The sequence below is a fragment of the Muntiacus reevesi genome, chromosome 1, assembly GCF_963930625.1.
Source record: "Muntiacus reevesi chromosome 1, mMunRee1.1, whole genome shotgun sequence".
Classification (NCBI taxonomy): domain Eukaryota; kingdom Metazoa; phylum Chordata; class Mammalia; order Artiodactyla; family Cervidae; genus Muntiacus; species Muntiacus reevesi.
This window is the reverse complement of record NC_089249.1, coordinates 194,681,752-194,706,549: the sequence shown is the minus strand read 5'-3', so window position 1 is coordinate 194,706,549 and position 24,798 is coordinate 194,681,752. Positions and strand designations below refer to the sequence as shown.

The 24,798-nt window shown below is 53.4% G+C and overlaps 3 protein-coding genes across 6 annotated transcripts; 1 reads left to right on the top strand and 2 right to left on the bottom strand.

The window, feature by feature from the left end:
• Positions 1–3,861: 3,861 nt before the first annotated feature.
• On the top strand, positions 3,862–9,304 carry EPOR (erythropoietin receptor). The gene is made up of 8 exons (XM_065932858.1): positions 3,862–4,081; positions 4,926–5,061; positions 5,450–5,628; positions 5,706–5,863; positions 6,346–6,499; positions 6,586–6,673; positions 8,398–8,485; positions 8,579–9,304. Exons 1-8 carry the CDS (start codon positions 3,967–3,969, stop codon positions 9,188–9,190), a joined length of 1,530 nt encoding a protein of 509 aa, XP_065788930.1. The 5' UTR covers positions 3,862–3,966; the 3' UTR covers positions 9,191–9,304.
• Positions 9,305–10,374: 1,070 nt separating this feature from the next.
• Positions 10,375–11,988, bottom strand: SWSAP1 (SWIM-type zinc finger 7 associated protein 1). Its single transcript, XM_065932845.1, has 2 exons — positions 11,736–11,988; positions 10,375–11,192 (listed from the first exon to the last, which is right to left on the bottom strand). Exons 1-2 carry the CDS (start codon positions 11,979–11,981, stop codon positions 10,686–10,688), a joined length of 753 nt encoding a protein of 250 aa, XP_065788917.1. The 5' UTR covers positions 11,982–11,988; the 3' UTR covers positions 10,375–10,685.
• Positions 11,989–16,521: 4,533 nt separating this feature from the next.
• PLPPR2 (phospholipid phosphatase related 2) lies at positions 16,522–24,736 on the bottom strand. Of its 4 annotated transcripts, none has more exons than XM_065932810.1 (10): positions 24,599–24,736; positions 23,154–23,328; positions 22,203–22,282; positions 21,411–21,599; positions 21,149–21,284; positions 20,252–20,523; positions 19,161–19,337; positions 18,319–18,441; positions 17,943–17,994; positions 16,522–17,810 (listed from the first exon to the last, which is right to left on the bottom strand). In XM_065932810.1, the coding sequence occupies exons 3-10, from the start codon at positions 22,266–22,268 to the stop codon at positions 17,467–17,469; spliced, it is 1,359 nt and encodes a 452-aa protein (XP_065788882.1). In that variant the 5' UTR covers positions 22,269–22,282; positions 23,154–23,328; positions 24,599–24,736; the 3' UTR covers positions 16,522–17,466. The 4 variants fall into 4 exon arrangements, with proteins under 4 accessions (XP_065788882.1, XP_065788891.1, XP_065788897.1 ...); XM_065932819.1 differs by having other exon boundaries at positions 24,516–24,616; XM_065932836.1 differs by having other exon boundaries at positions 17,647–17,810; positions 18,335–18,441.
• Between the last annotated feature and the right edge of the window lie 62 nt (positions 24,737–24,798).

The following is a 24,798-nucleotide window of genomic DNA, read 5'->3' as shown; positions in this document are numbered from 1 at the left end:
GCCACAGCTATTGAGCCTGTGCTTTAGAGCCTGGGGGCCACAACTTCTGAGCCCATGTGCTGCACCTCTGAAGTCTTCAAGCTCTAGAGCCTGGGTTCCACAAGAGAAGCCACCACAATGAGAAACCTGCACGCTAAAGAGTGGCCCCCACCTGCTGGTTAAAGAAAATCCTGTGCAGCAATGAAGACCCAGCACATCCAAAAATAAATAAATAAAAATTAAAAAAGAAAAGAAAAATTAAGAGCCCTAAGAAAGGGGTTGAGTGAGGCGTGGCTGACACCAGCAGGGTGTGGGGGTGGGGTTCTGTCACAAACAGAGGGTTCAGGACTCTGTCCCTCAACATTGTTGGAGTAATGTAATTCTTTTCTGCTGTGTATATGGAAGAGGGGAGAAATGAAATTCCATCAGAGCTTGAGACAAATAACATCATCATGTGAAACACAATCATAACAACAACAGCAACAACAATAATAACACCCAGTGATGAACTCCCACTCTGCTAGACATCAACTATGGGTTTTATATCTAACTGTATTAATAAGGGATCTTGCTTTTTCAAGTGGTCAAAAACCCAATTCAAACAGGCATGGGCAAAGAAATGGAAATGAACGCCCCTGTAATTGAAAAGTTCCATGGGGCCAGCTTCAGGCACTGTTGGATTCAGGGACTCAAAAGATGTCACCAGGACTTTGTAACAGAGTCGCTTGCCCTGATCTGCTCTGAGAATGAGACTGCCCATTGACTCCCTAAATCCAATCATCTCCTCCTATGGTTACAGAAACACTGATTTTTCAACTGGCTACCCAGGGTCAAGACTGCATTTCCAGTCTCCCTTGCAGTGAAATGAGGTCATATGACTAAGTCTCAGCCAGTGAGCTGTAAAGAGGAAAGGATGTGGGTACATTCCAGGCTCTGCCCTTAAAGAGAAGGGGTGTGTCCTCTCCTGCCTTTTTTTGCCTTGGGTTGATTGGAATGAAGATATGGAGTGAATCAGCTTGGACTGGGTGGTTCACACCATCTGAACAACTGATCTGCAAACTGGAAGAATCATGGCCCTCTGAGACCAGGGAGCAAACATACTGTGGTGCTGCTACTTGAACTGTTACAGAAGAAAATAAATATCTATCTCAGGACTTCCTTGGTGGTCCAGCAGCTAAGACTTTGAGCTCCCAATGCTGGGGGCCTGGGTTCCATACCTGGTCAGGGAACTAGATCCCACGTGCTGAACACCACAACTAAAGATCCCGTGAGCTGTGATTAAGACCTAGCACAGCCAAATAAAAACGTATTCTTCTTAAATGCCCAGCTTATTTAAGCCATCAGTATTATTTGGGTCTCTGTTACAGTAGCCAAAAAAGAAAAAATTTACAAAATGAATATTGCCCCACTGCAAGGCAGGATCACCCTCATAGGGCAATGCCAGTCTTACATCCCACCAGTTCCACCTGCCATGCAAGGAGAATCCCTGGGACTTCCCTGGCAGTCCATTGGTTAAGAATCCCCCTTGCAATGCAGGGGACACGGGTTTGATCTCTGGTGAGGGAACTAAGATTCCCTGTGTCTCAGAGCAACTAAGCCTGAATGCCACAACTAGAGAATCTGTGTACTCACAGATCCCACATGCTGTGACTAAGACCTGATGCAGCCAAATTAATTCATTTAAAAAAGCAGTTGGATGTAAGTAACAGTATTCTTCTTAAATTGTTACTGTTGTTGTTCAGTCACTAAGTCATGTCAGACTGTTTGCAAACCCCATGGACTGCAGCACAATCTTCCCTGTCCTTAAATTGGCTTAAGCAAATAACTGCTATCCTTATTGAGTGTTTACTGTGTGCCAGGCACGTTCTCATAACTTTATGTAATCTATTTGTAATCCTCACATAAGCTTTATGAGGGGGCATTATTATCATGCTCATTTTATACATGGAAAACTGAGACTAGAGAGGGTTAAGTAACTTATCTAAGGGTGCAGGGCAAGTGACACATGGAATGCATCAGAACATACGCTCTCACCCAGGGAGCGAGCTTGCCTCTCAAAAGAAGTTTACAGTTTCTGCCTCTCTCTCTCTCTCTCTCTCTCTCATTCTCTCTCTCTCTCTCACACACACACACACACACACACACACACACTCAATCCAAATGCCAATTTCCTGGGGAAGAGATTCTCATTGACTTCTGTTTTTTTTTGCTTTGGTTCCACGGCAAGGCATGTGGGATTTTAGTTCCCCTCAGTTCAGTTCAATTCAGTTCAGTTCAGTTCAGTCGTTCAGTCGTGTCTGACTGTTTGCGACTCCATGAATCGCAGCACGCCAGGCCTCCCTGTCCATCACCAACTCCCGGAGTTCACTCAAACTACTAGACACCAAATCCACGCCCCCTGCAGAAGCACTGAGTCCTAACCACTGGACAGCAAGGGAATCTCGCCACTTCTGTTTTTAAAAGTGCAGGAGGTTAAAAAAAAAAAGGGGGGGGGTGCAGGAGTACTCAGGAATAGCTCTCTCCAGTGGCTAACTCAAGGTCAGCTGTCTCCCTACACCTCTCAGCTTGGTTTTTCACTCATTTTTTACTCCACAAATATTTCCTGACCTTCTACTGTATGCCAGGCTCAGTTGTGGGTGTTGGGGATATAGAAATGAACAAAACAGACTAATGAAGACGGTGAATTAAGAACAAAACATCAAATACATATTACATATTTAATACAAAAAGTACAGGGAATGCAAAATGCTGCTGCTGCTACTACTACCAAGCCATTTAAGGACTGACGTGGGCAGGGTGGGGGTGGGGGGGTCGGTGAGAGGGTTGCTATTTTAAACAGGGAGATCCAGGAGGACTTCACTGAGGAAATAACATTTAGTCAGAGTCCTGAGTAGAGTGAAAGTGAGCCGCATGTACATTTAGAGGAAGAACCTTGCAAGTGGGCGGAACAGACAGCGCAGAAGCCCACCTTAGCTTCACCATCAGCCAATTTTTTTCCTCCTAATGACAAAGATGTCTCTGACTACTCTATCTGCCTACCACGCCTTCCAATAGAAAGCGGCCCCTCCTTTCCTAGCTACTCCAGGAAAAGTCCCAGAATGGAAGCTCACTGGATCCCCTTGGGTCACATGCCACCCCTGTACCAATTACCGTGCTCCAGGGAATGGAGCTCTCTGATTGGCTAATCTGGGGCTGGCTGACGCAATAAGGTAGGTATCCCCCTGCTTCCCCAGGCGTGTATCTCTTTGGGTGGGAGGGTGTTTACCCCAGTTGAAGCTCAGCCCAAGAGAACAGCTTTTATGATTTGTTCTATACTTTCCAGATTATTGAAAGAACTGTACGTTCCTTGTAAAATAAAATCCCAAGAGTATACAAATGTAAGCAGAAAAGAAAATGCCCCAAAATCACAAATAAAATCTCGCATTCCAGAATATATGTAATTTTTACAAATGCAGGCTCTTTCGTACTTACTATCTGGCAGTACTTCCCAACATTGTGCAAACATTCAACGGCTACTATTTTGCTTATTATATTCCTACCCAGACTAGGAAGAGATGTTGATTAGTACGATAATATCGGTAGTTGTAGTTTACATTTTTTGAATGCTTGCTATGTGCCAAGTCGGATTTTATAGATTAAAAGGCTGAAGCTCAAATAAGGTAAGTAACCCGTCCAGGGTCGCACGACAAGAAGGTGTGTCTGAGGCAGAAAACAGAGCAGTTCCCTCCACCCGCAAGGGGGTGCGGAGCCCAGGGCCCCTGTTCTCTGTAGCCAGGCCCCACAGGGCGGCTGCCTCCCTCTTATCTCAGCTCGGGCTGCCTGCTGGTCCCGCCCCCTCGGGGGAGCTGCCACTTGGAGGCGCCAGGCCGGGAAGGCCTGGTCAGCTGTGTCCGGCGGAGGCAGCTGCTGACCCAGCTGTGGCGTGTGCCAGGGGCGGAAGAAGTGGGGAGGCAGGAGCCCTGGGCCCCCGGCGGCAGGGGCTACATTATGTATCATCTCCCGGCACCCCTCCGGCCTGGAATTGGCTTCCTCTGCCTCTTGCTCGCTGGGGCAGCCTGGGCTCCCCCACCCAATCCACCGGACCCCAAGTTTGAAAACAAAGGTAAGGGTGGAGTTGGATGTGGACCCCAGCACTGGATCTTGGAGGGCAATATTAGGGCCCGAACTTTCTGCCCGGATCCTTGGGACCACCCAGGTTTTCATTCTGAGTCTGTGACTTGGGGCCCAAGATGGTGTCTGAACCCCTAGATTGGGATCTCATATGGCATGCTGGGGTCTATATCCCCAGACTGGATTCTGGGGGAGAAGCTAGAAGGGGGCGTTAAGAGTCCTGCTTTATCTCTTCAACGAACTTGGGATGTGCTAAACGCTAAATGGGGCAGGGGTGGTGCTGTCGTCCTGTATTCTAGAGTCCCTGAGCTAAGGGGATCTAGCCGACCCTCCAGGCGGGGAGGGAGGGTAAAACCCGAGTCAGAGGGGCCGAGTCGCAGGCGACTGTAAACACGGTTGGCATGCGGGCGCCAGATCCCTGGGTCCGCGGGGTTGAGGGAGGGGAACGGGGGGCACGGTTGGCGCTATCGGGCCGCCGGGAGCCTGTCGGGGCTGATAGGGGACCCCGCCTCCTGCACACACACTCACCCGCACGCAAGTCCCTAGGCTGGGGCGGGGCCGGCAGCGGGAGGAGGAGGCCTTGAATGCTGCGCTCAGCAAAGCTGGTCGCGGGTGGGCGGCGTGTGTGTTGGAGGGAGACAATAAGACACGCAACCTACGCTTGGAAGTTTGGGGGGCACTACTTCGGCGGACCCCTCGAAGGGCCCCGCTGGAAGAACGGGGGCGGGGCTTTTTTTCTTATCGGTCCGCACAGGCGGCAGGAGGGAGGGAGGGATGCTGTGGTTCGAGAAAGGGGCTCGGGTCCCTTGACCCCCTCCCCTGACCCCCATCTTCAGCGGCCCTGCTGACAGCCCGCGAGCCTAATGAGTTTCTGTGCTTCACCGAGCGCTTGGAGGACTTGGTGTGTTTCTGGGAGGAAGCGGCTAGCGCCGGGGTCGGCCCGGACAACTACAGCTTCTCTTACCAGCTCGAGTGAGTCGAACGAGGAGGGGTCAGGTGGAGCGCCCCACAGGTGGAGGGGGCGGGCGGGCCGGGCAGACCTCTCAGGAGCTCGCACCTTGGGATGTTTCCTGGTGCCAGGGACCGGATGGCATCTCTGCTGGTGGGCACTAGTGGGAAACCCACGGGGTCAGGGCTGACATGCACCCTAGTGGTCGGGGCTGGAACACTCCCGTGACCACTGCTGGAGGGCAATCGCAAACTTCAGGGCAGGAACAATACCGCTTCAAAGCAGGACTTAAGGCGTCACGTACGTCGGGGCTGGGACGACCCCTGGTGGTGGTGTCCAGAAACGCGCCCTCGGTCCCCGCGAAACCTCCAAACTTGATCCCCCTACCCTCGCTGGTTCCTGGTTGAACAGGGGTGAGCCGTGGAAGCCATGCCGCCTGCATCAGGCGCCCACCGCCCGCGGCTTGGTGCGTTTCTGGTGCTCGCTGCCTACAGCCGACACGTCGAGCTTCGTGCCCCTAGAGCTGCACGTCACTGCGGCCTCCTCGGGCGCTTCACGCTACCGCCGTACCATTCACATCAACGAAGTGGGTAAGTGCGCTGGGAACCGGGGATTGGTCGGGAGGGAGTCCCAGTTACCGCCCACCTAAGCAAACCCCTCTCTGCAGTGCTCCTAGACCCTCCCGCCAGGCTTGTGGCTCGGCGAGCCGACGAGGGCGGCCACGTGGTACTGCGCTGGCTCCCGCCGCCTGGGGCACCCATGGCGAGCCTTATCCGCTATGAGGTGAACATCTCGGCAGAGAACGCCGCAGGGGGCGCACAGAGGGTGAGGCCCGCCCCTATGACCTAGCCCCAAAAGGCTCCAGAGTCGACAGGCCCTCTAAGTCTCACCCAGACTGTCACTAGGGCCCCGTCCCCTTGGCCTCGTCCCTTCCACTCCCAGCCCAAGACATCTCTAGGTCCCCTGACTTGTCCCCTTTCCCAGTGGTCCCCTTTTCCCAGCCCACCTGGACTCAACCTTTCTTAACCCTTGCCTGGAACCCTAGACCGCTCCTGTGCCCGCCCTGTCTGTTTGCAGGTCAAGCTGTTAAACAGCTGGAGTTCGCCCGTTTCTACCCAGGGCTCCATCCTGATTGGCCCCAAGCCTTCCTAGGCCCCGCCTCCTACTTTCATTGCCCGCCTCCCCATTCTTGGTTTCCGTTCTTCCTTTTTCTGATTGCCTGGCTCCCTCAGAGTCCACCCCCATATGCCCTCCTTTGCCCACCCCGGCCCTACTGGCCACACCCCTCACCCGGGCCCCGCCCACAGGTGGAGATCCTCGACGGCCGCACGGAGTGCTTGCTGAGCAACCTGCGGGGCGGAACGCGCTACACCTTCACGGTACGCGCGCGTATGGCCGAGCCCAGCTTCGGTGGCTTCTGGAGCGCCTGGTCCGAGCCTGCGTCACTGCTGACGGCTAGTGGTGAGGCCCAGGCAAGGGAGGTAGGAGGGGCTGGGCGGAGCATGGGGGCCAAGCTCACCGCTCTGACTTCTCCCCTCCTCCCCCAGACTTGGACCCCCTCATCCTGACTCTTTCCCTCGTCCTCGTGCTCATTCTACTGCTGCTGGCCGTACTAGCCCTGCTCTCCCACCGCCGGTGAGCGCCCCACTCGGCATCTGGCTCAGACTCCCTTCCACTAACTTTCCCCTTTCCCTGTGAAAACCTAGGCTCAGAGACGGGCAGGCACTTGCCCAGGGTTACACAATGAAGAGTCCATGGCAGGGTCGGGATGCAAGCCAAGTCACACCCAGACTCTTACTTAAAATTCTCTGCTCTTGGGCATACTTTTTGGGTTTTCCTCCTACCTCAGTGGCTGCTCCTTCTTGGATTCTCTTGTGAATGTGCGTGCGTACTATCCTAAGTCATTTCAGTCGTGTCCGACTCTTTGCGACTCCATGGACTGTAGCCCGCCAGGCTCCTCTGTCCCTGGGATTCTCCATGCAAGAATACTGGAGTGGGTGGCCATACCCTCCTCCTGGATCTTTCCGATTGAGGGATGCAACCTGCGTCTAACTGCATCTCCTGCCTTTTAGGCAGATTCTTTACCACTGAGCCACCGGGGAAGCCCTTCTTTGTGAATACTTTTTTCCCAGTTTCATCAACTTCTGTAAAGCCAACCAAATGGGCTGCATGCAACGATTTAGCCCCAGTCAAGCTCCTTAGATGTTTTATGACATGACCAGCCATCCTGAGTTTTTGTAATTTAGTTTTTGTAGCCCAAGTACATACTATGTGTTTTCACACCCCCAAGCCTTGGGACACACTGTCCCTTCTGCCTGGAATGTCCTTGCCATGCCTGCCAAGCAATCTCCTAGTTCTTTCAAAGCCTTGTTTATTTACTTGATTGGGAAATACTGAGTGCCAGCTATGTGCTAGGCACTGGAAAGCAAGCACAGAACAAACCAGATGTGTCTCTACTCTTGCGGATCTCATAGCTGAGTCACACAACACATAAGGGAGCCAACAGTTATTATAAATTGTGATGAGAGATAGCAGAAATATCGGGCTTCCCAGGTGGCACTAGTGGTAAGGAACTCCCCTGCCAGTGCAGGAGACGTAAGAGTCTCAGGTTCGATCCCTGGGTTGGGGAGATCCCCTGGAAGAGTGCATGGCAATCCACTCCAGTATTCTTGCCTGGAGAATCCCATGGCCAGAGGAGCCTGGTGGGTTACAGTCCATAAGGTCACAAAGAGTCAGACATGACTGAAACGACTTAGCATGCATGCACATGGAGACATGACAGAAGATAGGTGAGAGGAGGTGACATCAGAGCAGAAACCTGAATCCTGGGAAGGAGGCAGTCACATGAAAAGAAGGGAGAGAAAAACAGCAAGTGCAAAGGTCCTGAGATGGGAATGAGCTTGGAACGTTGAAGCAGCTGCAAGAAAAGCTGTATGCCTAGAGCAGAGTGTGTAAGAGGGGGGTGGGGAGATGAGGGAGGTAACAGGATTAGATCATGCAGGGTCTTCTGTAGGGAGGAGTTTGGACTTTATCCTGAATGCACTGGAGAACCATGGGAAAGAGTGAGGAGGAAAGTAGCATAATGGACCTTCAGACAAGCCTGGGTGGGTTTTAGAGGGACCATAAGGCAGTGTATATTGAACTCCTATGTATCCTTCAAAACCCTGTTCCCATTGTCCTTCTGTAGGGCCTTGCAGATGCTTTGGCAGAACCCCTGTTCCTCAGTCCCATGCACTCCTCTGCCTTCAACATGATCACAAGGGACTAGGAGTATCTTTGCCCCATGGATGGTGCTGAGGGGGTGTTGGTGAATGTTCAGTGACACAGGCCCAGGGATCTGTTTGTTTTGGTTTCACCAGGACTCTGAAGCAGAAGATCTGGCCTGGCATCCCAAGCCCTGAGAGCGAGTTTGAAGGCCTCTTCACCACCCACAAGGGTAACTTCCAGGTAGGCGGCCTGGTTGTTCCTTCCAGGCCTGGGGCTTCCCTGCTCCTGTGGCCGAACTCCAAGTCTCTGAGCAAGCTGGTGCTGTTTCCCCAGCTGTGGCTGTACCAGACTGACGGCTGTCTGTGGTGGAGCCCCAGCACCCCCTTCCCAGAGGACCCACCTGCCCCCCTGGAAGTCCTCTCTGAATGCTGCTGGGGGGTGACGCAGGCAGTGGAACCAGGGGCAGATGACGGGGGGCCCCTCCTGGAGCCAGTGGGCAGTGAGCATGCCCGAGACAGCTACCTGGTGCTGGACAAGTGGCTGCTGCCCCGGAGTCAGCCAAGTGAGGACCTCTTGCAGCCTGGCGGCAGTTTGGACACAGTGACCATAGATGAAGCTTCAGAAGCGTCCTCCTGCACATCCGCTTTGGCCCTGAAGCCTGGGCCGGAGGGGGCCTCTGCTGCCAGCTTTGAGTACACCATTCTTGACCCCAGCTCCCAGCTCTTGCGCCCAAGGGCACTGCCCCCTGAGCTGCTCCCCACCCCACCCCACCTAAAGTACCTATACCTCGTGGTGTCCGACTCTGGCATCTCAACTGACTACAGCTCAGGGGGTTCCCAGGAAGCCCAGGGGGGTTCATCCAATGGCCCCTACTCCAACCCTTATGAGAACAGCCTCATCCCAGCCCCCAAGCCTTCACCCCCGAGCTACGTGGCCTGCTCCTAGGACTCCAGCCCTCAGAGGCACAGGGACCCAGAATGACCCCACTGCTACTCCAGGCCCAAGGTTTATCCGGCAGGGTCAGTGAGGCCTGCTGACCTTGGCTTTCTGCTCAATTCATCCTGCTCAGAAAGTCACAGCCTTGCAGTATTTTTAAATGTACAGTTTTTTGTGTGTAGATAGATAAATATATATATATATATACTTTATATATAAATATATACAAGTTTCCTGTCGTGACTTCTATAAATACCTGTAAGCCCCATCTTTTCCCTGGGCCCAGGCCATAGGAGAAGCAGCAAAAAGTCTGTGGAGTTCAGTCTAAAATTCTGACCTGGCAATCTGAATAATAATAACAGAGTGAATCGGTCAGTATAAGTTATGCCAGCTGCCCTAACAACAACCCATTCCCTTCTCTAGGGGGTCTTCTCGACCGAGGGATTGAACCCGGGCCTCCTGCATTGCAGGCAGATTCTTTACCAGCTGAGTCACCAGGGAAGCACTTTCTCTCATACAATTCAAATAGATGGTTAGCTTATCCCTGGGATGAGTCACAAACCCAGGCTGTAGCTTAACCATCTCCTAGGGGTACTCTGGGGTCTTCAGAAGGACATCCTGCCAGCCAACAAGAGAGAGACAGCAGAAGATTTTGTGGGCCACTTTAGGGATGTGACCTGGAGGTGGGCGCCACCTCTTCTTTACAAATTCTACTAGCCAGAAATGGTCATGTGACCCCAGTAAGACCCGTGGACAGCTGGGAAAGGTAGTTCAGCTGTGCACCCAGGAGAGAAGAGCTGTTTAATGAGCAGCTAGCTAGTCTCTGCCACTAAGAATAATACTAACATTAATTCCTAAGGCTTTATTCTGAATCTGGTTCTAAGAAAGCACTCTGATTACACCAAAGGTCAATCAAGTGGCTCAATGGAAGTTTTGGCTTAACTGATTTTTAAAAGTTTGACATAACCTAGGAAAGCATACCTTCTATTCCAGCAATTCCACTTTTAGATATGTACCCTAAAAACCCTCACACACATGGACCAGGATATGTGTACGAGTGTTAATAGTAGTAAATAAGTCAATCTGATCATACCTAATTTAGGGTATAGTCATTCATTGAATTACAAGCAGTATGGAAAAAGGAATGAATGAAAATGTGGCCAAATCTTAGTACCAGTGTTGAGAGGGAGAAGGAAGTTTCAGATTACATTTATCATGAAATTCTTCTTTATAAAATTCAAAACAGAAAAACAATATGTTGGCGGGGCACAATATGTACAGGATAATGGTATGTTTACGAGAGAAAAAGCACTTTACAATCTTAAGGTCTTTGAATTTGCTGTCTTGGGTAAACTCCCGCAGCTGGTGATGGACAAGGAGGCCTGGTGTGCTGCAGTTCATGGGGTCGCAAAGAGTCGGACACGACTGAGCGACTGAACTGAACTGAACTGAACTGAGGTAGATGTTCCAGACAGGGAAACAGGCATAGAGAAGTTGTCAAAGCTCACGGTTGGCCTCCAGACCTTGAACCTTTGTGCGAGCTGGTGTCACCTGCCTGGGTGGGCCATGGGGTGATTGTCATCTCTCCATCTGGTTGAAAAGTCACCCCCCATTCTTCCCTGGGGCCCAGCCCACCTGGCTCCAGGGAGGCTCGGAGGCAGCACTGTCCTGGGCCTGATGCATCCGGCTGCAGCCAGCACTGGGCAGGGAAATACCTCTGAAGGAGTGCCAGCTGAAGAGCGTTTCCACTGTCTCCTCCTTCCTCCTGGGTCTGGAGGGCCACAATGAGCCCACAGCCCCGGCCAGGCCCAGCCCGGTGGCTGAAGTGGACAGCTGTGTCCAGAAGCAGGGCAGCCAGGTAAGCGGCTTCCTGGGACCCAGGGTCTTCTACTAGGTACTCCTCCAGGCCATCAAGCAGCAAGAGTGAGGGGGCTGGTCCACGGGCCTCGTGGGCAGAGCACAGAAGCCGGAGGAGCTCACGGGTTGAGGGTGGGTACTGGAAGCGGATCTTCTAGAAAGAGAAAAAGGAAAGGGCCAGATTCAGCACAGGAAGTCGGGCTTACAGTTAGAGCAGTCCTGCTTCCTTGCATACTCCCGCCGACGAGTCTCTCACCCACTAGACCTCTGGTTCCAGCGTGAAGCAGCTCAGAGGGATCGAATATTCTTCCGTTCACCAACCCCTCACCCTCCTTTTTTTCTTATCCTGCACTCGTCACTGCCCGGTATTATTAAGGACAAGGTATGCCTTTCTGCCAAATCTTTAGGGCAATCTTTCCACGGAAAACCTGCCCGTAGCGTCCAACTCCACCACGGACTAATGTTTAGCTCCGCCCTTGACTCCACCCCTTGGGACGCAAATTTGTGGATCCCGCTCCCTCACTGAATGGTTTCTCATTCAATCTTAACAAGACTTCGTACAGTCCCATCCCCAACTCGTCCATATTCCTTCCCACAGTGTCGCTTCGTCTCCGCCATTGGTCTGTCTCCGCCTGTCACTCAATGCCCCATTCGCCCCGCTACGGGCTGGTCCACCTCTGGTCCCACCCCTCCCTACTTGTAATCGCAGTGGTTCCAGCGCCGGTCCAGTCCTGCGGGGCAGGCTTTGAAGGGGCCTCCGGGTCAGGAAGAGGACCGGGCCTCGGCCTTCCCCTGCCGCCTCCAGGGCCGCCGCGAATAGCAGCGCTGTCTTTCCAGAGCCTGGACCGCCGAGCAGCAGCAAAGGCGGTTCGGCCTCAGCTGTGTTCTTTCCGGGGCCCGCCGCGCTGCCCAAGTTTAGCACTCGCCTCAGCGTCTCCGCCATTTGCCGCGTACTTCTGCTCAATCGGCGGCCGGTGCCTGCCCTTAATCCCGCCCAGGGCGGGCTCTCATTGGTTACAGTGCACTTAGCTTCTCCATTAGTCCAAAAATCTGTTCCTCAAAGTTAGATCGACGTTTCGTAGCTCCTCCCCTGGTGAAGGGGCAAATAACCTAGTTTGAGCAACAAATGGAGGCGTTTCAGGGCAATAAGGCCCTCTTGTAAGTGAGTCCGCTGGCGGAAGCACCACGAATACTATTATTGTGAACTAAGCAGCTAATCAGACAATATAAGGGTTGAGAGTTGGAGGGAACAGGCCCTAATCATGGACACATTACTTAAAGTCTCTGAGGCTCAGCTTTGCCCACCTGTAAAGTGGAGCACATGGTATCTTAGGAATATTGTGATGAATTTGTGTGTACGCGCGCGCGTGTTTCTGCTGATGTTTCCTAATGACAATGAAGGGGAGAGGTGGATAAGCTATGTGCTTGTCTCTCTCTGCGCTTGAATGCTTACACAAATGTGTGTGTTTGGGGTTGCAAGCTTGAGGATATTTATGTGCAAAATATCCATCAGACAGCAAAGGAGTGTCTTTGAGGGTCTGTGAGAAGAGTCTCTGCTGGCTTCCTCATTGGCCTGGGGGCTTCTTGAGTCCTGCTTAGGGTACAGTGAGAGGCAGGACCATAGAACAAAAAAAAGAGAGAGAGAGAGAGAGAGGAGGCAAAGATGCAGACTCTGGGAGACTGAGGGAAAGCCACAGCAGGACCTTCTTTGTCATATTCACTTCAGTATCTCCAGCGCCCAGACAGTGCTTAGGGCATTGCAGAGTCTCAAAATGCTTGTTAAAGGAATGAATAAAGAAAGGTAGGATAGATTGGAAACTAGGAGAGAAGGAAGAACAAGGTGAATGACCAAGTGAGCACTGGTTGGATATCTTCACACAGACTTCTCCCCAGAGCTGCCACTCACAGCCCTGTTGCCCTGGCAACTCTGTCTCCTGGTAACTTCAAAGTGGTGCCGTTGCCAGGAGACCCAGGGGCAGGGAGGAACTGAGATTTCCAGGGCGCTCTCTCTCCCTCTGGGGCCAGAAAAGAGCTTCACAACATCCCTCAATACACCCACTCACACAGACAGGCACCCCCACACTCACACACACACACACACACACACACACACACACACACACACAAGGCATCTCTGCATATATTTCACTTTCAGAATCCCCACCACCCACATGGTCACAATCATCCTGACACAAAGCACCCCATACATACTCTTTCTCGCATTCATACCCCCACACCCTTTCTCTTGCAAGCACACCAGAACACAGTCTGATCCAACCATTCCTTTGCCGCCACACACACACACACACACACGAGGCACACTGTTACCTCGTCCTGTCAAATGCACCACCTCATCGCCTGATTCACCTCGCTTTGCAACACTCTAAACACACAAGCACCTGTATCACACAGTTCCACATAGTTATAAACACCGGACCATGCTGAACACAGCCCCATTTCAAGTCCTTTGCACTTGCTGTTCCATTTCCTAGAGCATTCAGCTCCCAGATATCTATCCCTTGTTTTTTCCATTCTATTCAGGTCTCTACTCAAATATCACTCACTTTTCCTGACTACCTGTGTAAAATCACACCGCTCCTCACTCTTTCACTGCTTCTTCACCTTTATTTTCTTTTCAAATACTTATCACTTCCAACCGTATGTATTTATCTTATTGCCTCTCTCCCCACTAGAATGTCAGCTCAGTCGGGTAGAGTCCCTCTTTCTTTCACTGCTGGGTCTCCGGCTCCTAGCACGGCACCTGACATAGGATAGGTGCTCCTGAATGCATATACTGGCAGAAATGCAGACGTTAGGTGTATCTCTCATGCATACACCACTTCTTTCCCTTGCTTCTTGGGACCCCATCTTCAAGTCCTGACAGAAGGACTCTACCTTACAGGGGTCCCCTGGAGGAGGCAAAACCAAAGGGCAAGGTGGACAGCTCAGGGTCAGTCTGTGTTCCTCCCTAGTTTGTTGGTATCCTCAAGTGATGTTTATTCATTTAGCAAACACTTATTGAGCATGTATGTTGTTCCTGACCCTGTTCTAGGAGGCACACAGACTCAGCAGTGAACAGATAACAACATCTCTGTCTCAGTGGAACTGACATCTTAGTGAGAGAGGTGATAATGGCCACCAAGCATCATGAAGAGTTTAAATAGTCTATGAGCAGATGATAAGTCTGTATTTTAAAAAATTTTAAAAAGAGGTTTGCACAGGGAAAGAAAGGGAAGGGACAATTGTTTGGTTTTTGCAATTTTGAATAGGACGGTAGGGGCAGGCCTCCCTGAGAAGGTAACACTTGAAGAAAGGCTCCTAGGAGGTGAGGGAGCGGATCATGCAAATATGTGGGGGAAGAGCATTCCGGGGGGAGGCATCTGCAAGTGCAAAGGACTGGAGGCACTGGGAGAACTTTGGCTTTTACACAGAGTGCCACAGAGAGCCCAGAGAGCGTTTGGACACAGGAGGGTCATGGTCTGACTTACATTACAGAAAGGAGCTCTTTTGGTCAAGTTGAGGATTAGATGCAGTGGGTCATGTGGAGAAGCCTTTTGAATAAGCAGGAACATCTTTATCTGGATTTTCTACCTAAGATTATCCACCCTGTAATGGGGGTGGGCAAGGCCAGGGCTGCAGTCTCCACCCTCCCAAGCCGGTCCAGACACTGTGCCCGGCAGCCCCAACCTGACCTTTTCTTGGCCTGCCCTTAACATCAGGACCATGGACAGCGCCAACTGGTTTGTTCGTAGGATGCTGTCCGTTGTGCTGACACTTTGCCTCTCTGCTGGGCCCCATGGACGGGGCTCAGGGGAAGGCAAGCCCTGGAAATAGATACTCCATGCGGTGAAGTAGGGGGCTACATGATCCTATCCATCCTCTGCTTTCAGCACTCTCATGCGTCCATCTCATTTCTTGCAATGAAGAATCAACCACACCCCACTCCTCCAGGTACACTTCCTTTCCCTTCTATTTCCCCGTCGCTTGATCTGCTCCAGTTGCTCAGGTCTCCTCACTGTTCCCTGAACAAAGCCGGCACGTTGTCACTTCAGGGCCTTCATTCTTGCTGTTCCCTCTGCCTGGAACACTCCCCCACCCCACACTGCGGTTATTTGCAGGGCTCTCGTCCCTCCCTCCCTCCACACCACATCTCCAGTGCCAACTCCTCAGAAATAGCTTCCCTGGACACTCTCTTTAAATTGCAAACCGTGTCCTCATTCCAAAGTTGTCCCACTGTCTTCTCTAGCTTGAGTTTTCTGTTTATTACTTATCAATATCTTTTTTTTTTTATTTTTTTTTACTTATCAATATCTTACATATCAACGATACCAATTTCTGGCCCAAATTCTTGATCCTGCAGTTTGAAATTTAGATTTTTTCAGATTTTCAAAAGGTACTATGGTGTAAATATGAGGTACTGATTAACACCCCTAGTTGGACCTGGGGTAACATTCTAAATCAAACACTATACTTCATCTGCAATGAAACATAAGAATATTCACATTAAGTTAAACAAAAACTATAATGACCTTATGTCAGTTCAGGTCAGGTTTTGCCACAAATGAGTTATGAGGATAATTTTGGTTTCCAGACCTTCTTGAAATTGGGAATTGTAGTTTTGTGGCTAACTTATTTATATTGTTTATTGTTTCTCTGGTGTTAGAATGTGAGCTCCATGAAGGCAGGGTTTTGTGTCTGTTCTGCTTAGTACTGCAGCTCCTTTGCCTGACAAAACAGCACTTGGCATGCATGGGGGTGGGATGGGGTGTGCTCCACAATGTTTTTTGACTGAATAAATGGATGGATGGATGAATAAATGTGAAAGGAAAGTAGACTCCCTTCCCTGGTTTTTGAATGACTCCGTGCCCTGAATGGCCTGTCTGAAGTCTCTTGAAACCACAGCGTGTTTGTGTGTGGGGGGCTGTATGTGGCTCCCTGTCCTTCTACCTTCCCCAGTCTCTGCTGGGCCCTCAGGGATTGGTTCTCAGCACCACCAAAACAGGGGCTGAAATCCATGTAGTCAGGGATTCAGCATGGAGGTTCCTACTGCCCTCATCATCCCCTTGTATTAGGACCTCTATGGTCGCCTCACCCTATTCCCTGTACCCTCAGCACCCTGGTCATGGTCAGAAACAGGCCAGCCATCTAAGGAAGACAGCCACATGAGGCCCTTCACAGTATGTTTGTGTGCCTTACATGTGCCTTGCAGGGCTGTTTGCATTTGACAAATGAAGAATCGAGGGCACAGAGAGGTTAATTAACTTTCCTGAGGTCACAGAGAGGTTAATTAACTTTCCTGAGGTCAAACACCCAGGAAATGCTGAGCCTGGTTTAAAGACAAGTCATGGACCCTACAGTCTCATGCTGCCTCTCCACTATCTCCCTGTGACTATCACTCACACCCAGCCTCACTGACACCTCCTACACCCAACATTAAAGTCCTTCACCCCTGCCACCTGGAGGAGGAAGGCAGGTGGCCAAACTTCTGTTACAAACAGGTCTTTATTAAAGATGAGGAGGGGGTGTGAAAGGGGGGCAGTGTCTCCCCTGCCCACTGCCTTTGGCTGCCGGGGATGGGGAGCCCTCTTTGCTCCACCCATGCCTCTCTGATGGCACATCTGTATGAGGCTGAGGCATGGGGGGGCAGTGGGAAGAACAGGGGTGGTTCTAAGGAAGGAAAAAAAAAACTCCCTTCCCACAGCCCTAATAAATAACAGAAGGGTTTGGAGTGACCTGGGCACAGGCAAGGGGGAATGCAGCACCCTGAACCCCAAAACCTCTGAAATGGGGTAAGCCCTGCACAAGTTGGGAGTTAGGAGAGACTGGGTGAGAGATTGCACATGGGGGAGGGGCTGAGAGAGGAAGGGGTACCCCCAAGGACCCTGCTATGGGGGAGCCTGCCCCCGACCCTCCAGCTGGACTCTGATTCTGAGGAGAGAGCTCTCTCTCCTTCGCACATGCTTAGACATGGGCGGTCCCCCATTGACTGGAATCATACCCACCCACCTTGAGAGTCTGAGAACCAAGGACTCCTATTTGTTGTTCAGAGGCTGAACACTGACTAGAGTTGCCCTCTTGCCTGAGGTGTCTAAAAATAGGGGATTCTCCTATTGGCTGGAGTAAACTCCTTTTGGCTAGGATTCTGAGAACTGGGAAGCTCCCATTGGCTGGGCAATGGCCAATGGGATCAGGCTTTGGCCCTTAAAAGGGCAATCCTAGGAGGCAAGGACCCACCTCCCAATTATGCCCACTTGGATGTCCCAGAGGGCAAGAGACAGGGGGTCCCCTCCATGTCCTTCCAGCCATCCTCTGATGTCTGGGCCTGGCTGGCCTGGGGACAAGGGCTTTGGCACTCACACAGCACACGCACACACACGTGTGGCAGGGAAGAAATGGGGACTGGGCAGATTCTGGGTGGGTGTCAGGCCTCACAGCAGGTGGTCGCGGCTGGCAAACAGGTAAGGGCTGAAGTTGTCCCGGTGGAAGGGGGAGGGATAGAGTCCGCTAAGGGTGTATAGGTCCCGCAGCAGGGGTGTGGGCAGCAGCAGCTTCCGGCCACGGCCACCACCCCCGCCCGGCCCCCCAGGTCCAGGGGAAGAGGGCGAGGGGCCCTGGCTGGGGGTTGTTGCTGGCAGGGGCAGAGGCAGAGGCAGGGGCGTCGGCTCAGACCTCAATCGAGGGCGGGGCACACGGGGCGATGAACACATGGCTGGAGCCCTGGAGGACACGCAGTTGGGGATCAGGTGGCCACGGCGGGCGCAGTTCTGCGGCTCTAGGGATCAGGAATCAGAAGTCAAGGGATTAGAAAGCTTGGGAGGGGCCACAAGAGCACAGTGACACCTCTGTGGCAGTGACAGCCATCTGGAAGTCCCCCCATTTATCCTCCCACCCAGTTGATACTCACTGGATGGGGTGAGCCGTGCCGGTGTCGAATGCGGCCTGCAGCCCTCGGGTTCCTGAGACAAAGAGGCAGAGGGGAAGGGCTAGTGGCCCCCTGGGCACTGCTGGCCACAGCCACAAGGGGCTCAAAGTGCATAGAGCCCAATGGAACAGATAACGAGTTTTCAGGATTAATCATGTCTCCTTGGGAGGGAGAGGGGGACACACCCTTCCATTCTGTGGGACAGCCTCCCCCCGGACCCAGGTCCACAGAGATGAGTGATCCCTCTACCTCTCCACGGCCCTGAGACCCCCCCCACCGCCTGCCCGACTTCCTCCCTCCCTGGTCTCCCTCCACCCACCACCCTCTCCAGCCGGGAGCAGTCCCCGGCCCCCCTTACCTGGGCCACACTTAACTTTTCGAGGGGGCTGTCCATGGTGGGGGCTTGGCTCAGGTCCTCCCAAGGGGAGAGCCTTCGGCCAGAGGGTGGCCGGCTCTGGAAGTTGTGCACGACACAGGTGACCTATCGACAGAGAAAAGGGGTGTGCTGAGGCCTGAGGCCAATAAGGGAGATTACTATTCCCATTTGTCAGATAAGGAAACCGAGGCTTAGGTTTTCAAGAACAGCTAACACTTTTATGGTGCCTGTAATGTGCCAAACACTGCTGTTTCCACTTTACTAAGAGATAGGTACCATTATTACTTATTCCACATGGGGAGGCAAGTGACACTGAGTTGTGTAACAACAGGATCTAATCCTGTCCTTATTTAAACTTTTGGTATTTTGGACAATATGGGTTTTTGCATTAATCCTGATTTGGAAAAATATTTCATTAGAATATTATTTATCTTGGGACTTCCTTGGTGGCCCAGTAGTTAAGACTCTGTGTTTCCACTGCAGGGAACACAGGCTCAATCCCTGGTCGGGGAACTAACATCCTGCATGCCATATGCCTCCAAAAAAATTATTTTTAATAAATAAAATAAAATTTATCATGATTATTTTTATATTATTATTTATAATATTTTTATTGATCTTGAGTGTTTTGGCATCCCCCTTAGTTGGTGTACTCAAGCAAGTGCCTCACTTGCCTTACCCGGGTCGCAAACCTGTTATCCCATTTCACAGATGAGAATGTCCCAGCTAGGTAAGGCTAAGGGACACAAGGTCACACAGAGTCCACACCCTTCATCATCACGCAGTCCTGCCTCGGGTCAGGGATGGAAGGCAAAGGGGCTCACCAGAAAGGTGGCGATCGCTGCCCCTGTCAGGAAGCCAGCCAGCACGTCTGACCAGTGGTTGCGGTACTCGGCCACGCGGACCACGCCTACCAGGAAAGCAGGGCATAGCAGGGCCAGGCAGAGTGAGGGTTTGACCAGGCGGGAGCCCTTCACGCGGAACACGAGTGTCACGTACATCTGCGGGAGCCAGGCAGGTCAGAGGTCACACGGCAGCAGCAGTTCCCAAACTCATGTGGACAATACATTCAGGGAAGGGGGTGAGGTCTGAACCCTGAGGAGCCGCACTGGGGCTGGAGGCACTGGCCATGGGCTCCAAGGAACACAGCCAGGGGGACTGGAGTTCAGGGGATGGAGTCATGGACCCCCAGTGGGCCTTTGCAGGGAAGGGGGTGTAGCCTGAACACCAAAGAGCAGTAGATAGGGTCTGGGGCCCCAGGTCTCCGGGAGACCAATCACAGATGGTGAAAGATACTTGCTGGCTGAGGGTGTAGCCACAAAATCAGAGGCTGGAGTCAGGCCCAAGTGACAAGTGCTGTCAGGAGCTCCAGGAGGTGGAGGCCCCAAACACCTGGGGACCACTAACAGGGTTAGAAGCATAGTCCCCAACGCCAGAAAAAGGAGTCAGAGCAACAGTGGGTGCGACCAGGGAAAAGCAGGGGACAAGAATCAGGAAGTTTCAGCAAAACTGACTCAGGAGTATGGCCAGACCAATAAAAGGTGATGTCAAAGTGGGGGACAAGGGCTCCAGGGGACAGAGTTGAAAGCCCACCTAGTCACCCAGCCAATAACCAGGACCTGTGACATTTCTGGGACTTGACTAGGCTTCCCTGGACAGAGTCTATAGAGCTGAGCCTCCTTCGGATGCGGAGTTAGTGGGTCTGGAGGCGTGGCCAAACACCAAGGGATGGCTCTTGACTCAAGATGGGGGCGTGACCAGACTCCAAGGGGTGGAGTCAGAGCCTCCGCCCTAGGGGCGGAGTCACAGAGATGCAGGGCGTGGCCTCACTCCGGGAGGGATTGGAGGTCCCAGCCCACAGGGTCTCCTGACCACTGGCCGCCCCCAACTGCCTTGCCTCCATTTCGGGGCTCACCGCTGTGTAGGTGACGGCATAGGCGCAAAGGGCAGCATCCTTGCAGGGGAAGGCGCGGCGGGCAGCAGCCACCAGGCTGGGACTGCCGGCGCAGGCACCCTGGTCAGTGACGAAACGGTCAGGCCCTGGCCGGTCCGGTGAGGGTGGCGGGCAGCCCAGGGCCGTGTAGTTGGGGCGGCACACAGACAGGAAGTGAGGCGTGGGATTGCCAGTCACCACCTGCCCCGCGTTAGCGAAGATGGTCGTGGTGAAGAGGCCAAAAGAGTAGACCCCTGGGGTAGGATGAGAGAGGGGGTTCATGCCAGGGCCCAGCAGCTGTTCTCCTGTGAGCCCCCTTAAGGTCCATCTGGGTCCCTGTCTCCTTGTTCCTGTGACTGACATGAAAACACACCTCGGACTCCCCCTAGCACCATATTCCATAACAGCTGGGCCATAGTCCCTTACGATGTCATTCTGAGCCTCCTCTACCTGCCCTTGTTCTTGCTATTACTGAGCTGCTCATTTTTCTCCTGGAGGATCTTCAGCCCTCTGCCCCAGGGACCACCATTTCGGGTGAGCTCTGCCCTTCTACCCCAAGGCCACCAACTGCGGCTGAGACCATATTTAGAGCACTGCCAGGGATCTCAGCCCACTGCCCCAAGGACCTCCTGTGCTTTTCTGCCTGAGATTCTCCTTGTGGCAATTTGGGGCGCTCCTCTTAGAGTTGCCATCGTGGTTGGCTTAGGGCAAACCCATATCTCTAGAACCTCCCTAGGCCTGCCCTCAGCCCAAATTCCTCTTGCCCCATGAAGTCACCATCATGGACATTCTAGGGCCCTTTTCCCCCTGGAATTCTTATTATGGCTGAGCCTGGCCCATCTCCCTTTTGCACAGCTGACCCCTGACCAAGTCACTCACCCAGGAAGCGGACCAGCCTCCGCAGCGGGGGGCTGAAGCGGCAGCAGGCCCCGGACACGATGGTGCTCTCCCCAATGATGGGGACGGCTGAGGGTGGTGCAGGGAAAAAGGCACGCGCCAGCTCCCCAAGCAGGATCTGTGGGCAAGACCAAGGTGTGGTCTTCTTGGCCTTCAAACCCAGTCCTCCGCCCACCACCCCCTGGCCCTCTTGCCTCCTGGAAGTCCCTTCCCATAGTCTGAGCCGGGTTACCACCAGTCTCACCGTGAGGGTGGGCCCAGCGGTGACCAGGGCGTAGATGAGGGCTGGGGGTGCTCTGCTGGTAGCCTCAGGCCCTGGGTAGGGCTTGGCATAGGTACTATCATAGCAGAAGAAGCCCTGGGTGTGCACAGGGAACGTGTCTGTGAACTCCAGGCGGTAGGCAAGCAGGACCACGATGCCCAGCAGTACCGACTGCCGTCCAGTCAGGGTAGGGAGAGAGATTGACAGAGAAGAGAGAGGAAAGAAAGGGTCAGGTCTGAGTCAGAGCCATGGAGACAGAGACACAGAGATGGAGAAAGAGACAAGGAGGAGAGATACAGACAGAGATGAAGAGGAGAGGGTAGAGAGAACAGACTGGGAAGAGGGAGAGAGAACAGGGCCAGGGCTCAGAAAGTGAGTGTGGTGGAGGGACAGAGCAACAGAGAAAGAAAACTACTGGTAGAAATATTGGGTTGGCCAAAAAAAGTAATTTGGGTTTCTCCATAATGAATTTTTTGCACCAACCCAACACAAGCAGCCACAACAGGTGTTAACTCTTACTGTGGGCTGGGTGTCATACTAAACCTTTTTCTAGAATTAATCCATTTTATTTTCATAACAGCCCTAAGAGAGAGGGAGGGATGCCAATTGTGCCCATTTGCAGATGAGGAAACTGAGGCTTGGGAAGGCATGTGAGGTGCCCAGAGTTCCACAGTAAGGATGGGCAGAGGTGGGTTGGAACCTCAGGGAGTGCCACTTCAGAAGGTGCCTCCTCCCTCTTGAGGGTCTGGGCCAGGGAGGAACTGTGCTCCTCACCTCCACGAAGACAAAGCAGGGGATGATGGAAAAACTCCTCTTCAGCTGAGGTCTCCCTCCCGCCATGATGATGGCTAGGCCTGTGGAGATGCAGAGGGAATGGGACCGCCAGGGGCGGGGCCTAGAGGGAGCCTCAGGTTATCTGTTCTTCGAGTCTTCTGGCCACACCCTGGCCCCCATCCCTGGCCCTTGCAACTACACTTGGCCCCACCCCCTAAGCCTTCGTGCCACAGCCTGTTCCCCCATCCCTGGCTCTTCCAGCTACAGTCAAGGAACCCCGGCCCCGCCCCCATGAGCCTTCTGGCCACACCTCCACATACCCAGGTCTTTCCCCCATCCCAGCTTATTAGAGGCACCTGCCTCCACCGATACAAGCTGCTCAGCTCAGCCTCTGCTAGGGGCTCCACCGATTCTAGAGTGGTCCCCCACAGCCTGCACAGGAGATTCTGACCCCATACCTTGTAGGGGGGCCTATCTCCCTTAGCATGTGGGAACCCTCCCCTTGGTCTTCAGCAGAGGGTTATCCTGCTTAAAGGGAACCCCTCTTCTACAAAGAAGGTTCCTCACCCCAATAGTTTTTAGGAGACCCCATACTCTTCCCCTACGTGCTTTACAGGAAGCCCCATGCTCCCTATTACCCACCTCCACCAGGCCCCTCCCCCCATACCACTTCCCCCAGAGCCCACAGGGGCCTCCCTCTCCTGTCCCCATGGGCTGTGCCTGACTGGTTTGGGCTGATGGCCAGGCCCTCCCTCTCTCCCAGCTGCCTCTCCCTCTCTCCTTCCTTCCCCCTCCTCCCAGCCCGTCTGCCTCCCTGTATTATGAGAGAGGGCTATCTCCCCCTCCACCCGCACACCCTCCCCCCACCCCAGTCTAACCTCAGTCAGTCCCCAGCATTGAGAGGCCAACACAGTCATACCTGCTTGACCCATTCTCCCAGCCAGACCTCACCTGTGATCCGGCCCTATGGCTTCCCGCAGGCTGCTGCCACGCCCACAGATTCACAGCCGCTCCTGGCAGCCAGCAGGGCAGGGATGGTCACCCCCATTGCCCAGATGAGGAAACTGAGGCCCAGACAGGCAGGGGTAGGCACTCTGGGTCCAGTGCCCCATCCACGTGGCTTGCTCTGCAACGTTACACGTGGGGTGAGGGTCACACCAGAGATCCCAGAGGCCCGAGGCCAATGGCCCCCTCACTCTCACAGAGACACAGACACACATCGGCACCCCACCCAGAGTACACAACTCAGCCAAAGCTTCCATCCCAACCACCCCCCCCAACACACACACACACACACACACACACACACACACACACACACATATCCAGTCTAACAGCATTCGTTCATCCCACCAAGAAGGATGAAGGGCCTGCTAGGTTACAGGCAATGCACTGGGTGTCAGCCTTGTGATGAACAAGATGGGCTCGCTCATTCAGACAGGTGCCCAACACCCACTACACACAACGGCACACTCACACAGCACGGTGTGCACAAGGCCTGTCACAGACACCCACGCAGATCAAACAAATCCCCTGCCCCCAACACACAGTCACTGGGACACAACAGGAGGTCCTTCACACACCTCATGGCCCCACATACAGCCCCACTCCACCCCCATTAGGGACAGAGACTCAAGGCTGCCAATACACTTAAGAGTCACATCAAAAAAAGTCACCACACACGGGGTGGGGGTGGGGGGTCACAGAACTGGTCACAGCGTCACGCCCCCAATTACAAGGCACAAAATGACACATATTAAGTCTTGGGTCCACCTTGACAGTCACAGAAGAGCCCTGCCATCCACAGCCACATCCACACGGCCACACAAGGGCACATACGTGGACTTTGGCATAGACTTGCACACAGACACGTAAGAAAGGCACACGATCAGCCACATAATAATGGACCCCCACACACCATCAGAAAAAAAACACACAACAGCCACACAATGACAATCACATGCATACAACCGTACAGACACCGAAACAGCCACACAACCACTGTGAGAACAGTCACACAGCCACACAAAGGCGGCCACAGCAACACGACCACCACACAGTCACCATCAGAGTGATACCCACGGCGACAATCACACAAAGACAGCCGCGGGAGACACAGTCACACAGCCACCACACGGACACCCCTGATACCACACACACACGGACACAGAACGACAACCACCCAGTCACCGTCCGCCTCACCAGGGTCCTGTCCCCATCCACCCCTCCCCTAGCTGGGTCCCCAAGCCTCAGCTGGCAGCCTCCCCTCCCCCTCCCCGCGCTGGACCCGCAGGGGACCCGACCCACACGAACCGAACCCTGGCCAGACAGACACAACGAGGGCCGGAAGCCGGCGAGAAGAGGTACAGGCGGCGCCCCGAGGCCCTCCCCCTCACCGGGTCGACACTACCGCCGCCTGAGCGCTGGCTCCACCTAGACGGCCCCGGCGCGGCGGGACGGACAGACAAACCGACCGCCAGCCAGCGGGCGAACGCGGAGATGAAGACGCGGTCGGCCGGCCCGGCCGCGCCGCGCAGTCTCCGCGCCGGAGGGAGGGGCGGGGCCTCCGGGACATTATTTGCATAACCCGTGAGGC

Excerpts from the sequence above, each read along its gene's own strand:
- EPOR (XM_065932858.1), top strand. The coding sequence starts at position 3,967 with ATGTATCATCTCCCGGCACCCCTCCGGCCTGGAATTGGCTTCCTCTGC. Across the intron at positions 4,082-4,925 it reads CCCCAAGTTTGAAAACAAAG|CGGCCCTGCTGACAGCCCGC; the intron begins GTAAGGGTGGAG and ends CCCCATCTTCAG. Across the intron at positions 5,062-5,449 it reads AGCTTCTCTTACCAGCTCGA|GGGTGAGCCGTGGAAGCCAT; the intron begins GTGAGTCGAACG and ends CTGGTTGAACAG.
- SWSAP1 (XM_065932845.1), bottom strand. The coding sequence starts at position 11,981 with ATGGCGGAGACGCTGAGGCGAGTGCTAAACTTGGGCAGCGCGGCGGGC. Across the intron at positions 11,193-11,735 it reads TGGAACCACTGCGATTACAA|AAGATCCGCTTCCAGTACCC; the intron begins GTAGGGAGGGGT and ends TTCTCTTTCTAG.
- PLPPR2 (XM_065932810.1), bottom strand. The coding sequence starts at position 22,268 with ATGGCGGGAGGGAGACCTCAGCTGAAGAGGAGTTTTTCCATCATCCCC. Across the intron at positions 20,524-21,148 it reads GAGGCTGGTCCGCTTCCTGG|GGGTCTACTCTTTTGGCCTC; the intron begins GTGAGTGACTTG and ends ATCCTACCCCAG. Across the intron at positions 17,811-17,942 it reads GGCACGGCTCACCCCATCCA|AGCCGCAGAACTGCGCCCGC; the intron begins GTGAGTATCAAC and ends CCTGATCCCTAG.